Source organism: Pieris brassicae, chromosome 1 (genome assembly GCF_905147105.1).
Source record: "Pieris brassicae chromosome 1, ilPieBrab1.1, whole genome shotgun sequence".
Taxonomy (NCBI): Eukaryota; Metazoa; Arthropoda; class Insecta; order Lepidoptera; family Pieridae; genus Pieris; species Pieris brassicae.
The window spans coordinates 11,634,880-11,659,097 of NC_059665.1; the positions used below are offsets into that span (position 1 = coordinate 11,634,880).

The 24,218-nt window shown below is 38.2% G+C and overlaps 1 protein-coding gene across 1 annotated transcript; it reads right to left on the bottom strand.

The window, feature by feature from the left end:
• Positions 1 to 3,786: 3,786 nt before the first annotated feature.
• LOC123712337 (chymotrypsin-2-like) lies at positions 3,787 to 5,792 on the bottom strand. Its single transcript, XM_045665402.1, has 5 exons — positions 5,679 to 5,792; positions 5,203 to 5,389; positions 4,777 to 5,026; positions 4,281 to 4,442; positions 3,787 to 3,982 (listed from the first exon to the last, which is right to left on the bottom strand). The coding sequence occupies exons 1-5, from the start codon at positions 5,725 to 5,727 to the stop codon at positions 3,827 to 3,829; spliced, it is 804 nt and encodes a 267-aa protein (XP_045521358.1). The 5' UTR covers positions 5,728 to 5,792; the 3' UTR covers positions 3,787 to 3,826.
• Between the last annotated feature and the right edge of the window lie 18,426 nt (positions 5,793 to 24,218).

The following is a 24,218-nucleotide window of genomic DNA, read 5'->3' on the forward strand; positions in this document are numbered from 1 at the left end:
GACCTCACATCCGGAGACCTATCAAGTCTCTGTTGACCCGCCATTGGGTTCATCGGATCATTGTGTGGTCCGGAGTACTGTGCCTACTACGCGCCCCCCTCGGCCCCGTTTTTCGGGTTGTCGTCGTATTTGGCACTATCGGTCAGCAGATTGGGATGAGATGCGGTCTTTCTTTGCGTCCTACCCTTGGGGGCCTATGTGCTTTTCGCTGCCTCTGTCGCCGAAGTGGTTCTGCAGGGCATGGAACTTTTTATTCCATTCTCTGCGGTGCCGATCGGTGGCAGGTCACAGCCCTGGTTTAAGCGTTCTTGCAAGGCGGCATCGCGTCGAAAGCGAGAATGCTTTAATGCATGGGCGGAAGCGGCGATATCTCGTGATGCCAATACCAGCGAACATAAAAAAGCATATAACTCAGCCTCCAGGTCCTTCAAACGGGAAATCGCTAAGGCAAAGTCAGAGCACATCGCCAGATTTGGCGAGAGATTGGCCCAACTCCCTTCTGGGACCCGAGCCTTCTGGTCTCTCGCCAAAGCTGTACAAGGGAATTTTTGTCAGCCATCGATACCACCGCTGCACAGAGAGGATGACTCGCTCGCCCACACTGCGAAGGAGAAGGCCGACCTCTTGGGCTGTCTCTTCGCGTCCAACTCGACTTTGGATGACCGGGGGAGATCACCACCGGCGATTTCGCGGTGTGATAACTCAATGCCGGAAATCACATTCCAGCAACGTGCTGTTCGCAGAGCACTATCTTCCTTGGACATTCATAAGTCGAGCGGGCCGGATGGTATCCCTCCAATTGTGCTGCGTACATGTGCTCCTGAGTTGGCTCCGGTCCTGACGCGCCTTTTCCGGTACCTGTACTCGCTCGGCACTGTCCCGAAGTGCTGGAAGACCGCTTCGATACATCCGATCCCTAAAAAAGGCGATCGCACTGATCCATCCAACTATCGCCCAATCGCAATAACCTCCTTGTTCTCCAAAATAATGGAATCCATTATTAATGGCCAGCTCTTGAGTTATCTAGAGGGCCACCAGCTGATTAGCGATTATCAGTACGGCTTTCGTCGTGGTCGTTCAGCTGGTGACCTTCTAGTATACCTTACTCATAGATGGGCAGAGGCAATTGAGTCCAAGGGGGAGGCACTAGCGGTTAGTTTGGACATAGCGAAAGCCTTCGATCGGGTGTGGCACAAAGCACTGCTCTCGAAGCTACCAGCCTACGGGCTTCCTGAGAAATTATGCGACTGGATCTCCAGCTTTCTAGCCGATCGGAGCATCAAGGTCGTCGTCGACGGAGCATGTTCCGACCTTAAACCCGTGAATGCTGGGGTCCCACAAGGCTGTGTTCTGTCCCCGACCCTGTTTCTTCTGCATATCAATGACATGTTGCAACTTAGCAACATTCATTGCTATGCGGACGACAGCACTGGGGATACTCTTTACACTGGCCGGGCAGGTATTTCTCGGGCAGTTGTCGATGAGTACCGGAACAAACTTGTGTCTGAAGTCGAAACTCTTTTACGTGGAGTCTCGGACTGGGGTAGACTAAACCTAGTCCAATTTAACCCCAAGAAGACACAAGTTTGCGCGTTTTCCGCGAAAAAAATACCCTTTGTCGCTACTCCTCTTTTCGAAAACACTCTTCTTGAAGCCACAGCCAGCATCGGAATACTTGGCGTTGACATATCGAACGACGTTCAGTTTCGCGGTCATTTGGAGGGAAAGGCTAAATTAGCCTCCAAAAAGCTTGGTGTGCTCAGCAAGGCGAGACGGTACTTCACTCCGGGCCACCGCTTGCAACTCTATAAAGCGCAAATACGGCCCCACATGGAATACTGTTCTCACCTCTGGGCGGGGGCTCCCCAGTACCAGCTCCTTCCACTTGACCGTATCCAACGAAGAGCGGTTCGAATCGTCGATGACCAATCCCTCTCCGAGCGGCTCGATCTTTTGGCGTTGCGTAGAGATGTGGGGTCACTCTGCATCTTCTACCGCATTTACCATGGAGAGTTCAGAGGAGTTGTTCGGATTAATACCTGCAGCTGAGTTTCAGCATCGGACGTCGAGGCAAAATACAAAATTCCACCCGTATCACCTCGACGTCCGACGTTCCACGACTGAGCGTTTCTCAAGGCAATTTTTGCCGCGCACCACCGCTATGTGGAACCAGCTGCCCACTGAAGTATTTCCGAACCAATTCGACTTAGGGTCCTTCAAGAAAAGAGCGTACAAATTCTTAAAAGGCCGGCAACGCACTCGCGAGCCCTCTGGCATTGAGAGTGTCCATGGGCGGCGGTATCACTTAACATCAGGTGAGCCTCCTGCCCGTTTGCCCCCTATTTTATAAAAAAAAAAAAAAAAAAAATGATCAACCAGGCTCCAGAAGATAAACCACCCCTTATATGTAAATTGTATTCGTATGACAACAAACGCCCAAGCAATATTTATGAATTATCAGTGAACAAATTCGTTAGATTAAATTAATCCATCAAGCATTCTATAAATTTGACGATTTTTTCAATGCTCCAGTTCAAATATTTATGGCTGCTCCACCTAACAAACAATTTGTATGACTCGAAAACTTGGCGCTTCCAAAGAGTGGCGGTGAGTTTCTTGCCAGTTCTTCTTACCCGCTCTACGCCCTTGACTTGCGAACTGCTAATAAATGTATATTTAGAATTTAACATATTTTCTGTTGACGTTCATAAGTGTAATTGGTTACGTACATGAATAACGTTATTTTAAGTCTGAGTTTGAATAACACTTTTGTCAAGACAAGTTAAAACCAACCAACTACATCTAATGATTCCTGTAGACTTAAGATCTATTTAAATTAGATTTAATTATGTGGGAAGTTACGTCGTCTGTAAACTCACATTTAAAAAATCACCATCCCACACAGTATCAAGTTGGGATTTTTTAAAGATTATTTTTTGCATTTTTCCTTAAATTAAAGCAATAAACGCTCGTGATCTAATCATAATTATTGCCTAATTTCTTTATATCTGTTGATTTCATTGCATAAAGTCTTTTGTCTTTCGTTCCGTAGAAGGCTTCACTCTAGGCTGATAAAGGTTCCTTTTTTGGAAAGCTTGTTTACCCAGAAGCATTTAATTTTTTATAACTAGGCACCTCATTCAATAGCTTATATTATAACTTGTCAGATTCTATCGGACTGGGATCTTTTTTTAAATATATATTTAACTGTTCCCATTCAAAAGTAATCGTTGTATTCTCGTCATTCTTGTTTAGTGTCTTCCTGTCAGAGTTTGGTATTCAATCAAATCAAAGCCATGACACAAGGAATAATAAAGTGGGTTCTATCCCAGTTTATTATTTACTATTTATCAGTATCGAATATAGTGAGAGAGTGTTGGCCTAGTGGCTTCTGCGTGCGTGACTCTCATCCCTGGGGTCGTAGGTTCCTTTAGTACCTTTTAAGCATTGTTATTGGTTACGCTCTCTTCTTAAATAGATTTTTCTTATAATTAGTTAGGAAATACTTCCATTGGTAGCTAGTTCCATAGGGGCGTGCCGCAACTTAAGGTGACATTTAAAAAAATACAATTCATAAAAATAATATAATCATCATCTTTCTTTAGTCGTTGGCTATATAAAGGAAATAAACAGTTAACGTTGTTGTTTACCGTTTTGTACTTTTATTTGTTTAAAACTAGTTAAGGCCGTTTTTGCTGCGCACCAGCACCACATGGAACGAGCTGCCCACCTGTGTATTTCCGAACTAATTGGACGTATGTTACTATTGCATAAAATAAAATATACTTTTATTTCAAACGATATTTATTTTGAATTATTAAATTGTTCATTTAATTTTGCTCTGTATCCAATCGTAGAGACCATGGACTGAGGCAAATACATCAGGAAAGTCGGCGGTGCAGGGATATCCCCAGGACACGACTCCTATTTGAACAGTTTTGTTCTTATCGTCCTGAATGACCAGAGGACCACCAGAATCACCCTGCATGAGAAATAAAAACATTTAAGGCATATTATTTATGCACACCTATTGAACTTCTTCCCATTTCAATTACAATAATCCAGAAGCTATTGTAGGTGTTGGGCTCAGATCGCTCTCAGATCAGAATTTGCTCAGTTTTTTTTATAGGTGTAGGTGATCAGTCTTTTTTTCCATCAGGATAAGAAATTATGATTCCTTACGATGTTTTAACTTCACCGTATGAGCAGGTATCAAATATTTTAATATCTCCCGTTCATAACGTGAAACTATGATCTATTAAAATGTTCTGATTACTTACTTTGCATACACCCTTGTCTTTTGGGCGCTTAACGCAGAGTTGTCCGGCGTCTACGGGCAACAAATTCGGGTAAGGTAATTTTTCAAATTGTTTATTGCAGTCGTCATTGCTTATTGTTTTAAACTCCAACATTTGTAGATCGTTTGGTACAGTTCTCTTTCTCTGTAAAAATAAGCAACAAATGTTTATCAAAGAGAGAATTATGTATTTCCATTTTTTTATAAATAACGCAAATGATGAAATTTAACGATGTTTAAATAATGCCCCGCTGAACATCATTTTGTTACTCATTTATTATTAAGTATTCAGTTTTTGTGTTCCATACATAAAATTTTGGCTAAATAACATTTATTTACTTGTATTTGTTTTTAAAGACACAAGCGTCCAGAGCCGGAGGTCGTGAGATTCAGGCGAAATAGCGGTCTCAGTGCAGAATATTACAAAACTCATAAATTTATAAAAACATCTAGTTAATCAATTTTATTAATCTACTCACATAGTTTACGTATCCCCATCCAGTCAAGAGACTTTTCTTTCCAATGGGTGCCATTTCTTTTAACAACTCAATGGGTTGAACCTTATCGCTGAATTTGAATTTGCCTTGGATCTGTATGATGGCTATGTCATTCTTTATTTTCGGCTTAGAATACTTCTCGTGAAGGACCAATTTCTTAATCTTGTAACGTTCGCCGCCTTTATTGATCTGGTGACTGCCAACTACTAAAGACAACTCGTTAGCTCGTTTTCTGTAATCATTTCAAGTATATCTATAACACATCATTAAAGTTCGTAGTTCTTCATGAAATTATAACGTGATGTGGTTACCAGGGTCGGGATCATAACTCCTCGGTGTGAGCCAGCAAGGAGGGGAACTTATATATTTTAGCAATACAATATAAATAGGAATGGAAAATATACTCACCGATAAAGGCAATGAGCTGCTGTTAACACATACTCTTCGTTTAAAATAGACCCTCCGCAACTGTGCCATTCTTGGTTTCCTTGATGACCACGAATTGAAACTTGGTACTTAGCCATGCCTGGAGTGGCATCTTTGCCACCAACTATTCGGCTGTCACCATCAATAGCTTCCGAAATGTTCACTTCGCCTGTGAACGTAGTTTATTTTATTCGGCCACATTTTCATGTTAGATTAATATATTGTGCCCAGGACTCGGAATAACAAGTATTTTGTGGTGCGAAAATAAATATTAACATTATTTGGAAATAGTAACATCATCATTAAAAAAATGCAAATAGTGCAACAAAATTAAACGAAACGGTATTTGAGTATTATTCACCAAAAAATGCTGTCCGAGTTGTGTTTGAATCTTTCGTAGTAAGACTTCACAGTATTGGGAATACATATGTATTCTAATTAAATGAAATTTATCTTACCAAGGAGTCCTTGGGACAGAAGAAGTAGTATTCCAAAATGGAGAAACATTTTCCTTGGAGTCCTGTCCTTGATTTGAAATTTTGTAATTTTCTACTCCATATTTATAGTACAAATATAAATTAATGGAAAAAATATTCAAAAGACGGAAATCATTAAAAAAAACATAATTAGTATTGGTGTTTAAAGATATCGCTAAATATTATTGAATTGTATGTGTGTTACTTAATGTTTTATTCATTGTAGTAGTTGATACTTTGCGTACCAACGGGTTGGGATGGTGTTTAACTTTGTCGAAGTGGCGTGTGGACGCCAACTCCATCCATTGGGCTATAGTAGAGAACTCTAGGTTGTGGTGGTACGTTCCACAAGTAGAAGGGCACATCGGTCGCGGTTCTCATGAATCTTGGCTTGAGCTGGAGAGCTCACTTTAACTGTGAGTGTGTGTGTGTGTGGCCCCTCCACGGTAACGGGCTACAGCGCAGACGCCTGGAGAGAGGCCGAGGACGGCGCTTTGGTTTAAAGCTGGCAGCGGTGGCATTGCCGCGAAGATGAATGTTTTTTCGATCTTTAGCCCAGAGAGCTTACAACAGTCTCGGAGGCTAAATATCTTTTTCCTGCTCGTGGTAGGCTCTAACACCGCTAGTACCACATACTCCTCTTTGGTCGCTCTGTTGAGAATGCGGAATATGTCCTTGTCACTTATCCCGGGTATCCCTGCTCAGCAAGGTCGCAGGTCGGTCTGGTCAATCACGACATCTATCTCCTGTGGGACGCTTCTGAAACCTTGACGACAAGCTCATCAACTAGACGGAAGGTTAGGTTTCCGCTGCCTTCGGAGTAAAAGTAGAATATTAGACATCGGTGCTAGTGCGGGGAGAAAACCTGAATGCAGAGTTTATCCCCAGCATCCTAGCCATGTTAGAAGTCTACTTAAGTTTGTCTTACATTATTATATGTTACCTTACAACATTATATGAACGGGGGAGTTTTTGTGGGATTCACAAAGGTCACAGGTTGGACAGTGATAAGGGACCTTTAATCCCTTATAGGTAGAGGTTGGCCCTTATATTGCCATACCATGCCATGTTTTAAATATAAAGACATCTTGTACAAATAAAAGGTTTGGTAACGTATGGTATGTGAGAGATGTATTTAGAGAGAATTTGAAAACTAAAAGTTTAAAAATTGTATTTTAAACAGTGATTATGTTATAAAAATAAGTAAAGAGAAAACCCACAAGTTTTAAAAACATAAGTAGATTATAAAATTTAATTAACTTCTGTACGCATTAACATAAAATGATCGAACTTATTGTTTTCTACCAAATTCTCAGTATTTAATTATTAAGAAATAAGATACTATAATTGGTATACTGCGTATTAACAGTCCTTGTAGTCCGATGGCCTCGGAGTGGTTTCTTTAAAAACTATAATTTGTAAATTGATGTCTAGAATTTGTCCATATCACGAGGTAAGTAGGGTGAATTTGGATAGCAAAGTTTTTTAACATTTATTTTAAAATAGTTCATTTCTTTTAATTAAACTATTTCTAATTTTAGTATCTATCGTATTGTATATGACGGCGCCACTATCAATGTTTTGTAAAACTGATGGCGCCACTATCAATGTTTTGTAAAACAACGTGCAACGGGCAATTAGTCGAACGATCGTACGATGTGTCACTCGATCCCCACTACAGAACCAATATAAAGCAGCGCGCGCGCACAACTCGGGCAGTCGTTCATCGACCATTGCCCGGTGCACACGTTACGTAATTACCGAGTAGCCTTTGAAATATTTACCTATTGAATTTGTTTATTGAAATCGTATTGAATTAAGAGACTGAAATTAGAATTGGAATAAATCAAGTGATTGGGAGAAAACTTTGTGTTTGTTATCTTAACAATGTCGGTAACAAAACCATCATTGCCAAATGCGCCGAGGAGTACAGTAATGGAGCAAATGATGTTATTTTCGACTGGTATGGAAGAGATCTTAAAAAAATCGCTGATAATATGACACCTTGTCAGCCTGTTCAGCATGCACCGATAAAATTAGTCAATTATGACCTGGATGAACCTGAACCTGACATCATCAACTGGTGCACACTCAGCGAAATGATAATTGAACAGAAAAACCTAAAAGGAATCGATTTAATACTTGCCCTAACACATTCTCTCAAGGGGCGTGCTGCAACCTGTCTGACGAATATCAAACCAGATCAAATATCATGGCTGACGATCAAGGAGATGCTGGTGTCAAGATTTGCTAAGCCCATGATGACTCAAGACTACTTCGATCAGATCATTAAATTTCAGTTAGATGGCAAAGACAGCCCTGCTGAAGCGGGAATGCGATTATGGCAATTAATTGAGAAAATACCTGAAGTGAATATGCCCGAGAAGGTGTTCACTGGCTTTGCAATCTCTGTGGTGTCTCAGTGCGATGAAAAGTTTCGTCGAGAGTTAAATTCAGTGGTTATAAATAACAAAAGCCAATTATTTCGCAGATTATGTGGTTTCACATTAAAGAGACGCAACGAAGACATTGGTTCATCTGATTCGGACACGAAGCGCTTTAGAAACAATACACCATTTCGCGGCAGCAGCCACTTTCGTGGGAGACACGGTCATCGAGGCCTAGATTGCCGCGACATAAATAGATTCGTCGCAAGGGACTCTTCAGTGGCAGTCAAGACAGAGCCACGTTTCTCAGCCACTCCGCAGAATCCTCGCCCATCTGTTGCCTGCTACTTGTGTGCCAATCCCGGCCACGTAGCCTCGGTATGTTCTAGCAAGCAGGTTAACGTGTGTACTCGAGCTGCGCATGGATTGATTGAGATAAGTGGTATAAAATTGCCTTTTGTTTTTGATTCCGGTTCGGGATGTAGTTTGATTAAGCAAAGTTACTGCAAGTTTATTATGGGTGAACAGTTTCATGAAAAAAATAGCTTTAAAAGGTGTAGATAGTAATAATGTGATTTCTTTGCTACAAATCACATGTCCCACTATAGTCCAAAACCTTAATTTTGACATCACTTATCACGCTTAAGTTGCCAGATGAGTTTTATTAGGCCGTGATGTTTTAGAACTAGGGATTTCCGTTTAGATTAGTAATGATAATTTGACTTTTGTTAAGAAAAAGATATCAAACTCTTGTACAACATTCTCGCCATTTCACAAAGGCTCGATTGATACCGACCTCGTAGGATGCGATAAAGAGCGGTTGTTGGGTATACTCAAAAAATACTCCAATAATTTTATACAGACATTGCCAACAACTCGTATTAAAACCGGTGAACTTAAAATCGATCTTATTGACCCTGCTAGGATAGCTCACAGGACACCATATGGTTTGTCTCCTCTAGAGCTTGATATCGTTCATGAAAAGATTCAAGAAATGTTAGATGCTAATATAATTCGAGAAAGTTCATCCCCATTTTCAAGCCCCATCCTATTAGTAAGAAAGAAAGACGGTAGCGATCAATTGTGTATAGATTACAGAGAACTCAACAGCAATACTCGTCCGGATAGCTACCCACTTCCTCTAATCAGTGACCAAATTAATAAATTGCATGGAGCGAATTATTACAGTATTGTGGACATGGCCTCAGGCTTTCACCAGGTGAAGGTCCATGAGGATTCAGTGGAGAAGACTGCTTTTGTAACACCAACAGGAGCTCTCAAACCTAATCCGCGCAAAGTTCAAGCCTTACAAAATGCTCCAAAACCATCCACAGCTAAACAGGCAAAGGCCGTATTGTATGGACTGCTGAACATGAGAAAATTCATGGTGAAATAGTTAGACACTTGTCAACAGAACCAGTACTCAAAATCTTTGATCCATCTTTGCCCATCGAGTTACATACCGATGCCAGCAATGATAGATACGGGGCTGTCTTAATTAAAAAAAAAACTTGACAAGGGATGGTTATCTGTAGAGCAACAACGAGACTCTGAAATTTCAAATTTGATTTCTAAAATACAAGCGAATCAATTCCCCTCTGAAATCGCACACACTTCCACTGTATATTCCTGTGTGGTTTACAAGTCTTCAAATCTGGTGCCCAACAAGTACGCCTGCATCCAATCCCCAAGGTTCCACTCCCATGGCACACTCTCCTCTTAGATCTTACAGGAAAACTCAGTGGTAAGAGCGACCGCAAAGAGTATTGTTCCGTCACTATTGATACATTTGCAAAATATGTCTTACTGAAGCACACAATGACACTGAATTCCGTTGACGCTATTAAGGCAGTGAAAGACTCTGTAAATTTGTTCGGAGCGCCAAGGAGAATAATAGCCGATCGTGGACGCTCTTACGACAATGCAGATTTCAGGGACTTTTGCAAAGATAACAATATTGAGTTACATCTTATCGCTACGGGAGCCTGCAGAGCTAATGGTCAAGTCGAGCGCATTATGCGAACTCTTAAGAGTCTACTTACAATAGGTGAAGGTAATTCCGACAGGTCGTGGCAGGAACAGTTAGGTGAGATCCAACTAGCACTGAATAGTACTCGATGCAGAGTTACTGGCTTCACCCCAATCGAGTTGATGTTTGGAGTGCAAGGTAACCCGTTAGGTATTTCCAGAATAGCTGCGAATATTGATAATACTAGTAGGTTAGATTTGGAAGCGGCACGGTCTAGTTCGTCAGATAATATAAAGAGACTGGCTCAGTCTGATGTCATTCGCTTTAACCGGAGTAAAGCCAAAATAAGGCCCTTTGCCATTGGAGATTTCGTTTTCGCGAAAAGTGAAGAAAGACATTAAACTAAGTTGGACCCAAAGTATAAAGGCCCCTATAAAATCATTGCTGTCCTAGAAAACGATAGGTATGAATTGAAGCTTGTTAACAGGTCTAATCGAACGTACAAAGTTGCCCATGAAAACCTACGCGAAGTACCCCGTGGTACATTAGGTTTTTTTAAGAAGTATCCGAAACTTATAATGATCATGCCGTGACGGCGGATGCTAGCCAAAGTAATTTTAGATGTGGTATAAAGCGCTTCTCTCTAAGCTTCCTATGGGCTCTCGACTGTATATTGATTGAACCTCCAGCTATCTGGCTAATTGGAGTGAGGAAGCATGTTCCAACCTTAAGTTCATGCACACTAGGGCCCCACAAGGCGGTGTCCTATCCTGACTGATAATGACTGACGTGATTTCTTCTCCATATCAATGATCTGAAACTTAGCAACATTTATTAATATGGCACTAGGGATATTTCTCGGGACATTATCGGAACAAACAACCAACTTGAAGTTAGTTAGTAGTTATCTATGAAGTTGCAACTCTGCTAAAAAAACGGGGGATAATAGTCATTATCTAGTTCATATTTAACCCTACAACTAAAACCAAGGTACTACTACTACTTTCGCAAACATCGTTCTTAAAGCCACAGTCAACATCGAAATATAAGTTTCGCGGTCATTTGGAGGGAAAGGCTCTTGCTGGCCACGAAAATCATACTGACCTTGTCTCTCTCATGGCCCTCTAGACATCTCAGGTGCTGGCAGTTAATAGTGGTTTTCATTATTCTGGGGAATATGGAGGTTATAGCTATTGGGCGATTCAAAGCTAGCGCCGCGCACGGCTTGCCCTTACAACTGGTAAGTAATAGGTTGGCTCAATTTTTTTTTATTGTAATCGATTTCTAATAGAGAAAATATGTTGAAGTTATATATTTTTATAAACCCCTTAAAATATCATTGAATTATTTTAAGTGGAACAGCCTGCGCAACACCCTTGAAGTTTTGAAAAAAAAGGCATAAGTACCCACTTTTACACATTAAGTTTGATGTGACGTTTGACGTTGGGTATAGTTTAATGTTTTAATTAGTACCCATTGAATAACACGTTACTTTTGTTATATAAACTTTGTTGTTTATTAAAAGTACATTCGGATTATTCGTGTAACTATGTGGCAAATTTCTAGTGAAATTGTTAATTATGTAATTTTTGTTTTAGAAAAATGGAAGTTGAATTTTTTCTATCATGTCACATAATAGATAGTCATAAATATGCGATATATTTGGTACTATAGAAGATATAAAGAAAACGTGTTAAGAACATACCAGGATGTCATGAAATGTTACAAATGGAATAACTTCACTACAGGTGAAAGTTAAAAATAGCAGTAACGTGCGTTTTCGGAAATAGCAAAAATTTTAACTCAGAAAGTTGAAGGAGTATGGCAAAAGGCGTCAATGCCTGTAGTCTCGCATACAAGAGTCATTCAGATCCTGATAAGATTGGCAACTGAGATATAAACTGAGTTCTTGCAGCAAAGCGTAATGGTGTTCGATATTTGTTCATGCAAATGCAAGATAATAAGTCGGTGCATTTGAACCAGAGACGTTAAAGTGCCTAAGAAATAACACGACTTTTTGAATATCAACGGGGTGAGAGACAAATGAAAATCGGTGGCATTGATCGCAATGGAACAAAAAGGTTAATAAAAAAGTACTTACTAAGTAAGTTCTTTTTGTGTCAAGTTACAAATACATAATTTCAATTTAATATTTTTTGATGAGGGTGATACCAAATATTTTTTCTCGGCCGATCGTCACATTTATTAGTTGAGTCATTGTTGAGATTTACTCGGGTTACATTAGACACATTTTTATTTTGGTATATACTTTTTGTTAATTATAATTGATAATAGTTGCGTCCACTATTTAGAATTTTATAGCGAGTGCAAAGTATTAGCATCAGTCTAACCTCTCTTTGTTCGAAAACTAATAGAATTTCTCCAAATCCTTACGGCTGATAATATTGTGTGCCTTTATTCCTGGAAAGAATATATTGTAACGAGGTATGTACTCAGGACTTATTATTCTAGTATAAGATTGTGTATCGACGGCCACCGAACCCTTCTTTGTGGTATACGAGTTCACACAATCATTTGCGTATTGTTATGATTTTTATAATAAGTCACCCATTGAACCGTATAATTAAACGTATATGTATTTTATTTAATATGACGCTAATACTACAAATTCAAGGCAATTTTAATTCCTAGAATAAGATAAAGCTATAGCTTTCACGCTACAGACATGTTTTCTGATTCTAATAATCACAAAAGTTATGAGGTGCTATTATCACTACATAAATATTCACAAGACCCTTCCAAACGTCTACAAAGTAAACAATCATATCCTAATAATCTTAATTTGAAATGATGAATAGTTACGTCCCGCTTGTAGGTATTTTTTTCATCCTACAGAATTACAGAACTAGCTCGCCAATGTGCGGCGTTGCCGTTCTTCACCGATGTCTAGTATGAATGAATTTGCAAGGGTATTAAATTTTAAACTCAATTTACCTCAATTTCAATGTATGGACAAATGGGTAGCTAAAAAATTATAAACATTTTCCATGTATATTTACTTTAATAAACATATTGGCATTGATATCCTTTAAATAGAAAAATAAATGTGATTAGGTTTGAAACACGTTGTATTTACAACCTTTTTGAACCTGAAATTAATGGCGTAAAACGCACGTAGAACGAGGAACTATCCATTATATCCTTTTTCCATGGCATATTTTAAAGGCAATAAATAAATAATCTATGTATCCTAGGTAATTTAATACATTTTTTTACTCACAGTGGTTGCCTGGAAGAGATCGCTCGAAAGCGGTAAGGCCGCCAGTTGCCTTCCTTTTCATTTAATTATGTTCAATTTTTTTATATTGTAGTGTAACGAAGTGTTAATAAATAAATTAATTAAAATATATATCAATAAATAAATTAGATCTGTTTATAAACTTGATAAATTATGTTTTAAAGAATAACTAGATTACTATGTTATGTAAAACGATAAACTCAATTAAATAAGTTGGTTATGCTCTTAATCATATGATATCAATCATCAACGTAAAAACGACTAAATTAATAACGCAATGTTAATATTGGGGCTGTTCCGGCGTAACGGTGAACTATCTCCTACTTGGTATACTTTTCTGCGGCGATTTTGGTATATTATTACGCGATTTATGAATATTATCTATTTATCAGATTATTATTATATTGAAAATAACATTACTTTGAAAGGCTGCAAGGCTAAACAAAATAGCATAATTAAAGCTTGACGTCTTTCCCCGGCAAAATAATAAAAAAAAATTACCATTATTTGTAAAGCCGCACAACTATAAACCTTCAAGGACCCAGATACCATGACCGCACCGTGCTCGGTCTTAAGGCAGCTATGTGTCTGTTTGAAGGTACGCTTTAAGCTTTTCGTTGATTATATGCTTTGACAGAGAAATTTATAGACATTTGTAGCTCTTTATTATAAAACAGGACAAGGACTGACTAAGATAGGTGGAGGCGGTTTTCATGTGAGTAAATATAAGTCGCCGTGTTTCAGGCACAAAAGATTGAACCGTGAACGTGCCATAGTTATAGAGTTAGTCTTTTCAAAGTGTCGCAAATAATTAAAGTGTGTGTGTGCGCGTGCGTGTGTGTATGAGTGGGCGAGTTAAATCTTCTGTTTCATCATAAACGTCTTCAGCCAATTAGTAACCATTTTTTTACATTCATATTTCGATAGTGGGTAAATGTTAATTGTTAAAATTTAATTTATTATACAGGTAACAGCCTAGGAAACCAAAGAATATTTGCGAGAAAGAAGTTGTCCATCGTGTAATACGACAGCAAACTTTATGTTTAATCCGCTTGTTTATATTTAATTCGGGTCGTAACTAGTTTTATAATGTTGATTTTAAACTGTGTTGAGAATAAATAATTGACGAATTGTTAACACATCGGCTAAGGCATAAAGCTCTTTAGTGGGAAAAAGAAACGGTAATGACCTACTTTTAAAACTGCTCGTTGGGCTCTTTCAAGTTTTAGTAGATTGGTTTTGAAAGTACCTCCCCACACAGTGATACAATAGCTTAAAATTGACTGACATAAAGCCTGATATACTATTTTAGCAATTCTATTGTCTGCTATAAGTCTTAAAGTTTTAAAGATGTAAATGAGTGTACGAGTTCTGCATGAGAGAAGATCCACGTGAGAATTAAAACTCAAGTTACTATCGATAACTACACCTAAATACTTAACACTATAGGCAATGGAAATGCTTTTGCAATGGCAGAGTTGATTTGAAGAGCAAGTATAGGCTGTGATAGAAAAATAATCATGAATGTGTGAGGGAATGTTTTTAATAGAGTAGGGCATACATTTTGTTTTATCAACATTGAGCGAAAGGCCGTTGCCTCTCAACCATTCATTAACAAGGCCAAAACCAAACTGAGCGGAATTATACACCTCATTCCAATTATTGCCAGAGAAGACAAGGGCAGTGTCATCTGCAAAACATATTATCTTACCATTTGGCAACTGGAGGTTACATAACTCATTAATAAATGTTAGAAACAACGTTGGGCCAAGTACGCATCCCTGAGGGACACTGTAAGTTATGGGCAAGTCATTACTTACAAAGTCACCGACCTTTTGAAATCTATTTTTAAAGTAACTTTGGAAAAGACCCAATTGAGAACCACGGATACCCAAAGATTCAAGTTTGTTTAAGAGAAGTGGGGCAGACACTGTGTCAAATGCCTTAGCAAGGTCCAAAAATATCGCTATAACTTTTTGCTTTCGGTCAAGTTTGGCTACAATGTGATCAGTAAGTTCGTGAACGGCGTCGTTTGTAGAACTACCCGTACGGAAACCAAATTGCGAACTAGAAATGAGATTCTCAAGATAGTTAACAAGGCGTTTGTTTATAAGTTTCTCAATTACTTTTGCAATCGTGGGTAGTTTAGATATTGGTATATAATTATTGACACATCCTCTGTCACCACTCTTGAAAATCGGAACAATATCAGCCAGCTTAAGCTGATCCGGAAAAACGCCTGTGTAAAAAATCAAATTTACAATGAATGTCAATGGTGGGACTATTATTTGATGATACCGTTTTAATATAGCACCTGAAATATTATGCCGTCCAGTACATTTATCTTTTTTTAAGTTGAGAATACAGTTACGAACTTCATTTTCATCGGTACTATCCAAAACTAAGGATGATAGTGGATTGGCCATTGAGGATATACAACCCCTACCAGAGGAATATGCGTTTTCAGCCAGATCTTTACCAATAGAAACAAAGAATTTATTAATATAATTGACCGATTCAGAGGGGTTATCAGGAGAAATAAGTTGCTCAACAGGTCTGCTGAGTTTTGATGTATGCGTTAATTTCCTAATAGTGTCCGAGTGTCAGAGTGCTTTATTATTTGTGTTTGCCGCCGCTTTTAACTCTTTCGCCTCATATTCCCTTTTAAGTTTCTTAAGGAGCCAGTTGCAAAAAATTCTGTAGCTTTTTTAGGTTATTTTCTTAATTTCATTGTTCAGGTCTTTTTTATATCTTTTATGAAGTTTATCTCGATTTCATACACATCTTAGAAGACCAGAAGTCATCCAAGGCTTCTTTAGCCTCTTGCGATTAGGTACGGTGTTATTTTGAGGTTTAGATTTTATTTTAGAATTAATCTCCGAGATAAGAAAAGAAGTAGCAATATTTGCATCTGAAACCTGATAGATCGGTTCAAAGCAAAGGTTTTTCATATCATTATCTAGGCCTACATAATCAATTTTACTATGGATGAAGTCTTTATTTTGTTTGTGAGATTGCTGGTCTTCTAGTATGAGAACTACGCTGTCATGATCAGTTACAGATGATTCAACTACATAACAAGCGGAATAAAAAGTACTTAGTAAGTAAAGTAGTACGAATATCTTTTTAATACAAATATAAATTATAACAATAATTTGTATTTGTATTAAAAAGAAACATCTTAGAACTCTTACCATATAAATTAAGTTAAACAAAAATAAACCAGAATTAATAAAATAATAAACTGAATAAATACAATAATACTGAAAAATAAATTCTAAAAAAGACAGTCATATGATTTGTTTTACAAGATCTTCAAGACATTTTTCGGAATCTATTATAACAGGCTTACCAGCTGCGTCCATGCGCAGGAAAACTCTGCCATTAGAATACCAACAAGAATACTTAAATTTTTTGGCAATTTGTCGTGTTTCATACATGAGTTTCCTTTGGGCTGGCGGAAGGTGCTCATCAATGTATATCAGTGATTTTGCTCCTGGGAGCCCAAGTGTTTGAGTGTTTAACTTTTCAGATATTAATTTCTTTAATTAGTTTTCTTACTCTGGATAGTAATTCATTCCTGGTGTGAACGCAGCTGAATTCTGCAACGATGGGTCTTGCTGTTCCAGGCTTTCCTGGCAAACGGTAAATATCACGCAACTCTTTAGAGTCTATAGTTAAATCCAACTCCTTGCCAATTCTCGTAAGGATAGACAGAAGACTTTCAAAGTTTTTGCTATCGTAATCGAGGTATATTTCGAACCTCTATAGTTGCGACTCTTGAAAGAAACTGCAAACCTTGAATTTTGGTCTCCAAGTTATTTATGGCTTCAGAATTTGCCTTCTTTTGACCTTCAAGATTTTTGACTTTAGACGATAGCTCTTTGTGTTGTTCATTCATAAATTTCATACCATTTTCTATGTCTCTATTCGTGTTTTTAATTTCTTGGCATTCTTTTTTTAGTTGCGTTACTTCAGTTACTAATTTAGATAAGGTGTCATCAAGACTTATTTTCCACTCATCCAAACGCTGATCTTGGTCCCTTTTCCAATCAGATAACATATTTAAGAGGTCTGTTCTTAAGTCCCCAGACGGAAAAACAGGAGAAGAAGACGGGCTTTCGGGGGAAGAGTTCATTCTGGGTCTCTTGTTTCTTGTTGTAACATTACTTTCACTACTATTGCTAGCACTTGCAGTTGTTGAAAGATCGGATTCCGAGCGGGAACCCGATAGTGAATTTTTTGATGGTGGCGTACGCGGAATTCTAGACATTGCGCCTATAAAACAAAGACTAATCTGGCTTGGCCGCAGTCACTCGCACAAGGTGTCCGTAGATTGTCGTGGCACTATCGTAGCAGACTTTCAGCAGTGATCGTTTCCATAGAGACTTTTACGTCACCCACTGGCTTAATCTCTAGCAATATTTCGCTGCGCTGACTCACAAGTAATTTGGTTCCGTGGCAAAGCACAGCCAACCAAACACGACGCGGCACCCGGTTCGATCCTGAGCCTCACAACTATTTTAATTTAATATTTAAATGTCTTAAAACAACTAACACCGTGGACACGTCCAAACGCTTCCGCGGTCCAAGGGGAGAGATACTGTAAAGAAGATATAATACTCTTAAAAGTTTATGTTTAAAATATGGAATGTACATAAAATATAAAAAGAACGCGGCTTTTCAAGTACGTAGATTTTTCTTTAATCTCAGCCATGTTTTGGATACAGAAATAGATCAGATACTCTAGAAGCTAGAGTAATAGAAAATTGTTTTGTGAACTGACATAATCGGGATTAGGCGATATGTGATATACCTCTAATACTTACAGAAGTAAATCCCCATCCAGCTAATTTACACGTCTGTCCTGGTTTGGGGTCCTCGGCTAATTCGATGGCTTTAACTTTGTCTGTAAATTTAATCTTTTTAGCAGTTCTCATTAAACCAATATCATTCTTCACGGGATTCAAGGTGTTGTTTTCATGTTTTATGATTTTGTCAATTTTATATGTAGTGCCTCTCTTAGTGATTGAGTTGGTTCCCGCCAAAATGACCAAATCACTTGGAGATTTACTGAAATTGTAATTTTAAAAGAAATAAGCTTCTGTTGTGTAGTGCGACTACTCTTTACAATCTAGGATCCATTGTAAAGAGTACTTGTCCTGTTATATAAAAAAGCCAAATACAAATATCTCTAAATATCTGTGACAAAGCATATAATCAACGAAAAGCTTAAAACGTACGTTCAAACAGACACAGTGGTACTAAATAAGCAACAACAACGTGGATCCGTTTCAGTGTAGAACATAAGTAACCAAAACCGGAAAAACTTTTGCCGCTTAAGACTGCACTATTTCTGTAAAACATTAATAGTAATGTTCTCAATTACGAGGAGTATGTGAAACGCCGAAAGGACGTGGTGATGTGATGCTAGCACCGATTCTAATAACATTGCGAATCTAAATTAAAATCAAGGGGCAACTCGTATAAAGGTAAGTAAAATGCGACTTACTCGTCGAGACAACTCGCACCAGTGCACCCATCTGTCAGCGATTATGGCACGCCACATGTATGTAAGTTGTTGTTTGTTAGCTGCAGAGATATTTGGTAGGGAAAAGCACCGTCTGCCGCATCTGAACCACCCACGATACGACCGGACGCATCGCCGGAATCAACTTCTGAGACCTCGAAGGTTTTCAGTTCTGCGGCTTTACAAATATTGGTGAAATTAAATTGTTATGCCGGGGAAATTAAACTATTTTTAACCTTTCAAAATACCTTTTTTAATGATGCGACAAATAAATAATATTCTTGCATCGGGTAATAGTTATTAATATATATCTATAAGGTGACACTTACCAAAAGCGCCGCAGAAAACTACACCGACTAGTATATAGTTAATTAAAGACATGTCTCTAAATGTGCGTGTGCTAGAAAAATATTCCTATTATACTTCCTATATTTGTATATTATATTATTATTTATATAGGAGTTGTCTTTGACTAAGGAACGTGAAAGTTCACCGTGAAGTGAAATTAATTGTTATAAAAACTAGCTACTTGTTCTTTAAATTAACAATAATATGTATAATTGTTGTCATATGAATGTTGAAAAAAAAAACTGAAGGAATGGGAGTTGGCATAACATCGAGGACGTATTTTAAATGAGATTCAGAATTATTATGTTACTATTCTGATTTTATCTTACAAAAGTTTTTTTTAAAGAAATAACATCTATATACTGTTTATCAAAACAAAAAATGTAAACAGTACTGCGTCAATTTCGAAAATTATTTCACAATTAGAATACAAAGTTATCGATATTTCGCTACGTCATATTGCTCATAAGGGCTTATAGTTTGTTGTTTTACCTAATTTTTATTATTATGATTGATTGCTTCAATAACATTAACAGATAAATCAATTTTTGAAAATAAATATAAAAAATATATGTACAAATATACAACAACGACAAGTTTGGGGAAAGTTGTCCGACCTGGTATATTAGGAGCATAATAAACTAAATTACAGTAAGTAGAAAATTAAGAATGTCTGTAAATAAATTGTAAGAACGTGATAGACTACACACAGGAGCATTAAAAGTAGCAGATAAGCGAGCCAAAGGTACAAATAATTTAGGTAAACGTACTACTTCTTTCGCGAGAATGTTCAAACTAAGAAAGCTAGGATACCATATAGTATAGAGACGTATTGAGCTCGTAACGGAATGACTTTTTTCATATATGCACGAGTTAGATTCTATTTTTAATAGAACGGGGGGCAAACGGAGGAACGCCTTTTAAGAATTAGTACGCTCTTTTCTTGAAGGACCCTAAGTCGAATTGGTTTGGAAATACTTCAGTAATACTGTTGCCACATAGTGGTGGTGCGCCGCAAAAACTGCCTTGAAAAACGCTCAGATGTGGAACGGTGGACATCGAGGTGACACGATTGGAATTTCGTATTCTGCCTCGTCGTCCAGCACAAGTACGCAGCACAATTCGGGGATACCCCCCGGCCCCCTCGGCTCATGAATGTCCAAGGAAGTAGTGCTTTGCGGACAGCACGTTGCCGATATGTGATTTCCAGCATCGAAGAATCACACCGAAATGGTCGGCGGTGATCTCCCTCGGTCATCCAAAGTTAAATTGGACGCGAAGATACACTACAAAAGGTCAGCCTTCTTTTCGCGGTGTGGGCCAGCGAGTCATCCTTCCTGTGCAGTGGTGGAATGGCGGACTGACAAAAATTCCCTTGGACAGCTTTGGCGAGAGACCAGAAAGCTCGAGTCCCCGAAGGGAGTTGGGCCACTCTCTCGCCAAATCTGGCGTAATATTAGTATATTAATAGTGATTTCCCGTTTGAAGAATCTGGAGGCTAAGTTTTATGCTTTTTTATGTTCGCTGGTATTGGCATCACGAGATATCGCCGCTTCCGTCCATGCCTTATAGCTTGTACGCTTTCAAACGTTTAAACCAGGGCTGTGACTTGAAACCGATCGGCACCGCAGGAAATGGAATGAAAGTAATAGATATTATTGTAATTAGTTTTCAAGAAAAACAAAGTAATTACTTTTAAATGATCTTCTTTTAACTAGGTTTTTATTTTAATTATGAATACTGGTGTACTCAAATATAACGAATTTAATAGTGTTAAACATTTGGTATAATGCTAGTTTGGGCTATTAAGCGATTTTTCATTTATTTTCCTTATATATATATATATACATAATTATTAATAAAATATGAAAAACATAGAGATTCAAGATTAACACTGTTTTTTTTTGATAAAATACGTACAGGACATTTGCGTGCTGAATACCTAACCTGCTTTATCCTCTGATTTTAAACCTTGTGGATGAAAAGGGACGACAAAGTCAGTATTCTGCGGCTCACAATTTTTTATGTAACGATTCTTTCCAATCCACCATATACCTATCTGCATACACTTACACACACACAGCATTATTTATTTAAAATTTCAGTAAATTACTAATCAAATCACTAATAAAAACGCAACTAAAAATGTTAAAGCTATCGAAGTAGCCACCGAATACCCAAAACCAGGTGAAATGTGCTAATTACCGGGATACACTACCATAAATATTGGAGCTATATCACATATTGATATTAGCGAAATACCGATTTTGATTCCTTGTGTTTGCCTATGGATTATAAACGACCATAATTATAGAAAGGACACAAGGGATGCCTTACTAGAAAATTTACATTCATCAAGCATTTCTAAAGAAAAGATTTTGGAAATAGAAGAAATGACGAGAGGCCAGAGAAATAATAAATTGTGGCTTGAAAGAAGGATAGACCGGCTGGCTGGCTGTAAGCCAGTAATTTCCACAATATATGCCATCTTTCTGCTCTAAAGCAAAAATCATTTGAGAGCATGCTTCTACCCAAGTCCTTCAATCCCAGCCTACGAATCATGGCATAATTAATGAGCCAGTTGCTATTAAAGCCTATATGGATCAATATGATGGAATAGAAGTTAATGACTGTGGGTTATTCATATGTGAAGATTACCCATTTTTGGGAGCATCACCAGATGGCTTAATCGAAGATGAAACCATAGTTGAGGTGAAGTGTCCCTATGTGTTTTATAAATGAATAGACAGTGCCTTATTTGTGTAAAAATAGCATGCATGGAGAATTAGAATTAAAAAAGACTTGTCTATTATTTCCAAATTCAGGGACAATTATTTGTTACTAAGAAGAAATTTTGAAATTTAATTATATATACATTCAAGGACATGAAAGTACTTTTTATCAACAGAGATGAACCATTTATTAATAATATGTTGAAAAGCCTGATTGATTTTTATGAAAATTATTTCAAGGAAGCCATTTTTAATAATATATGTCGTATATATGTCGCAGATTCAACGCGATTAATAATTGCGAAATTGGTGTTACTACCGTCGTCCGACATTATCACACAGTCAGTGTGTACGTCCCGCGCAGGCGACGTTCGAAACTCAAGTGACTAAAGAATTCACTTACTGCCACGAAACAGTCGCGCCACTGACATTTGGTAGATCACACAGACTAGGCATTGTCAATTGTCAACGTTGACAGTGTACCTTACCATACCACACCGCATTCTACGACTAACTTCAGAGTGGCGGGAATTTTAAAATATTCATTCTCCGACACGGCCATTCTGACAGCCAACGCGCTCTCGCGTTGTATCTTTGTCACTCGGACAGTCGGTATGTCGATAGTACAACACCTCAGTGTCACAGCTATCGGTGCCATCCGATAGTTTACAACATTTGATCAGCGTAAAGCGTAGCAGCTTTCAACGAACTGATTGGTGTGATTCTTTTTCCGGGACAAAGCGACTTAGCTTTCAATCCTCCAGCGCCTTAAAGCGTAGAAGCTTTCAAAGTATTCAGACAAAGCGATACAGCCTTCAGTCCAATCATGTCTTAAAGCGTAGTAGCTTTCAAAGTATTCAGACAAAGCGATACAGCTTTCAGTCCAATCATGTTGAAGCGTGGTAGGTTTCAATGTATTCAGGCAAAGCGTTACAGCTTTCAGTCCAATCATGTTGAAGCATGGTAGGTTTCAAAGAGCTCGGACAAAGCGACTTAGCTTTCAATCCTCCAGCGGCTTAAAGCGTAGAAGGTTTCAAAGTATTACAACTTTTTTGCACAGCAAATCGTTAAGCTTCCAACACTTCTTACGAGCAGCACATCGACCACATTGCAAAGCGTACACCTTTCAGCACCAATACTACGCCATATTACCGCAAAGCGTCTAAGCTTTCAGCATCAATACAAGGACAAATAACTGCAAAGCATCTAAGCTTTCAACATCAATACAAGGACAAATTACTGCAAAGCGTCTAAGCTTTCAGCATCAATACAAGGACAAATTACTGCAAAGCGTCTAAGCTTTCAGCATCAATACAAGGACAAATTACTGCAAAGCGTCTAAACTTTCAGCATTAGGACCATTTAGGCAGATCATTAGGACAAAGCGATGAGGCTTTCAATCCAACATTGTCATTCATCATTTAGAGAACAAATAAACCCTTTTTACAATTTATAATGATCATAAATTGTATATTGATTAAAAACACTATCATGATCGAGATCAACAAAGCTGATCACGGCTTAATACAATAATTCAGTTCAAATTATTAATCAGCACCCCCAAATTTACGAAACAAATTACCAATTGAAATCTGTTTTACAATGATAGAAAATTAATAATTTATGGATACTATGGAGTGAAGACATTCTGACATTTCAGGCAGACTAGCCGGATATTTACGCAATCGTTTGTGGCACACATATTTTGACCGTCCCTCAGATAATGACTCAAATGTAACGATCATTCGAACATAACTTTGTAATTTTACAGGGACCATTGAACTTCTCACTAAGTTGGTTAATTATTCGGGGGTTCTTTTATACTAGCACCAAGTCGCCTATTGCAAATGGATGCACCGTGGCTTTATGTGAATCATACCGTGTTTTATCTTTGGTTGCCTGTCGTCGTCCATCCTGCTCAATTAAATTGTCCTCATTATTACCTTCGCGTCAACTATGAGAAAATTTAGCCAAGGGGTCCATTCCAATTATTATTTGTTTATACCAAATAATAATTGGAATGGACTTCCACCCGTACCCTTGCATACTGTGCAATTAAGGGCCAATTGCACCCCACCAACAACTGATTTCCATGACCCCTCTTCCTGATTTTCAGCAATGGTAAAGAATTCTGTGAGAACCGACACTACTCGCTCTACCCGCCCATTGCCTCGACTAACACCACTCGCCACCTCATGAAACTCAATAGACCATTCATTACACAAGTTTTGGAAATTACTTCCGGTGAACGAAGTCACCTGATCAGAGATGATACGCTTAGGCGTTCCGAATATGTG

Excerpts from the sequence above, each read along its gene's own strand:
- LOC123712337 (XM_045665402.1), bottom strand. The coding sequence starts at position 5,727 with ATGTTTCTCCATTTTGGAATACTACTTCTTCTGTCCCAAGGACTCCTT. Across the intron at positions 4,443-4,776 it reads GATGGGGATACGTAAACTAT|AGAAAGAGAACTGTACCAAA; the intron begins GTGAGTAGATTA and ends TTATTTTTACAG. Across the intron at positions 3,983-4,280 it reads AAGACAAGGGTGTATGCAAA|GGTGATTCTGGTGGTCCTCT; the intron begins GTAAGTAATCAG and ends TTTCTCATGCAG.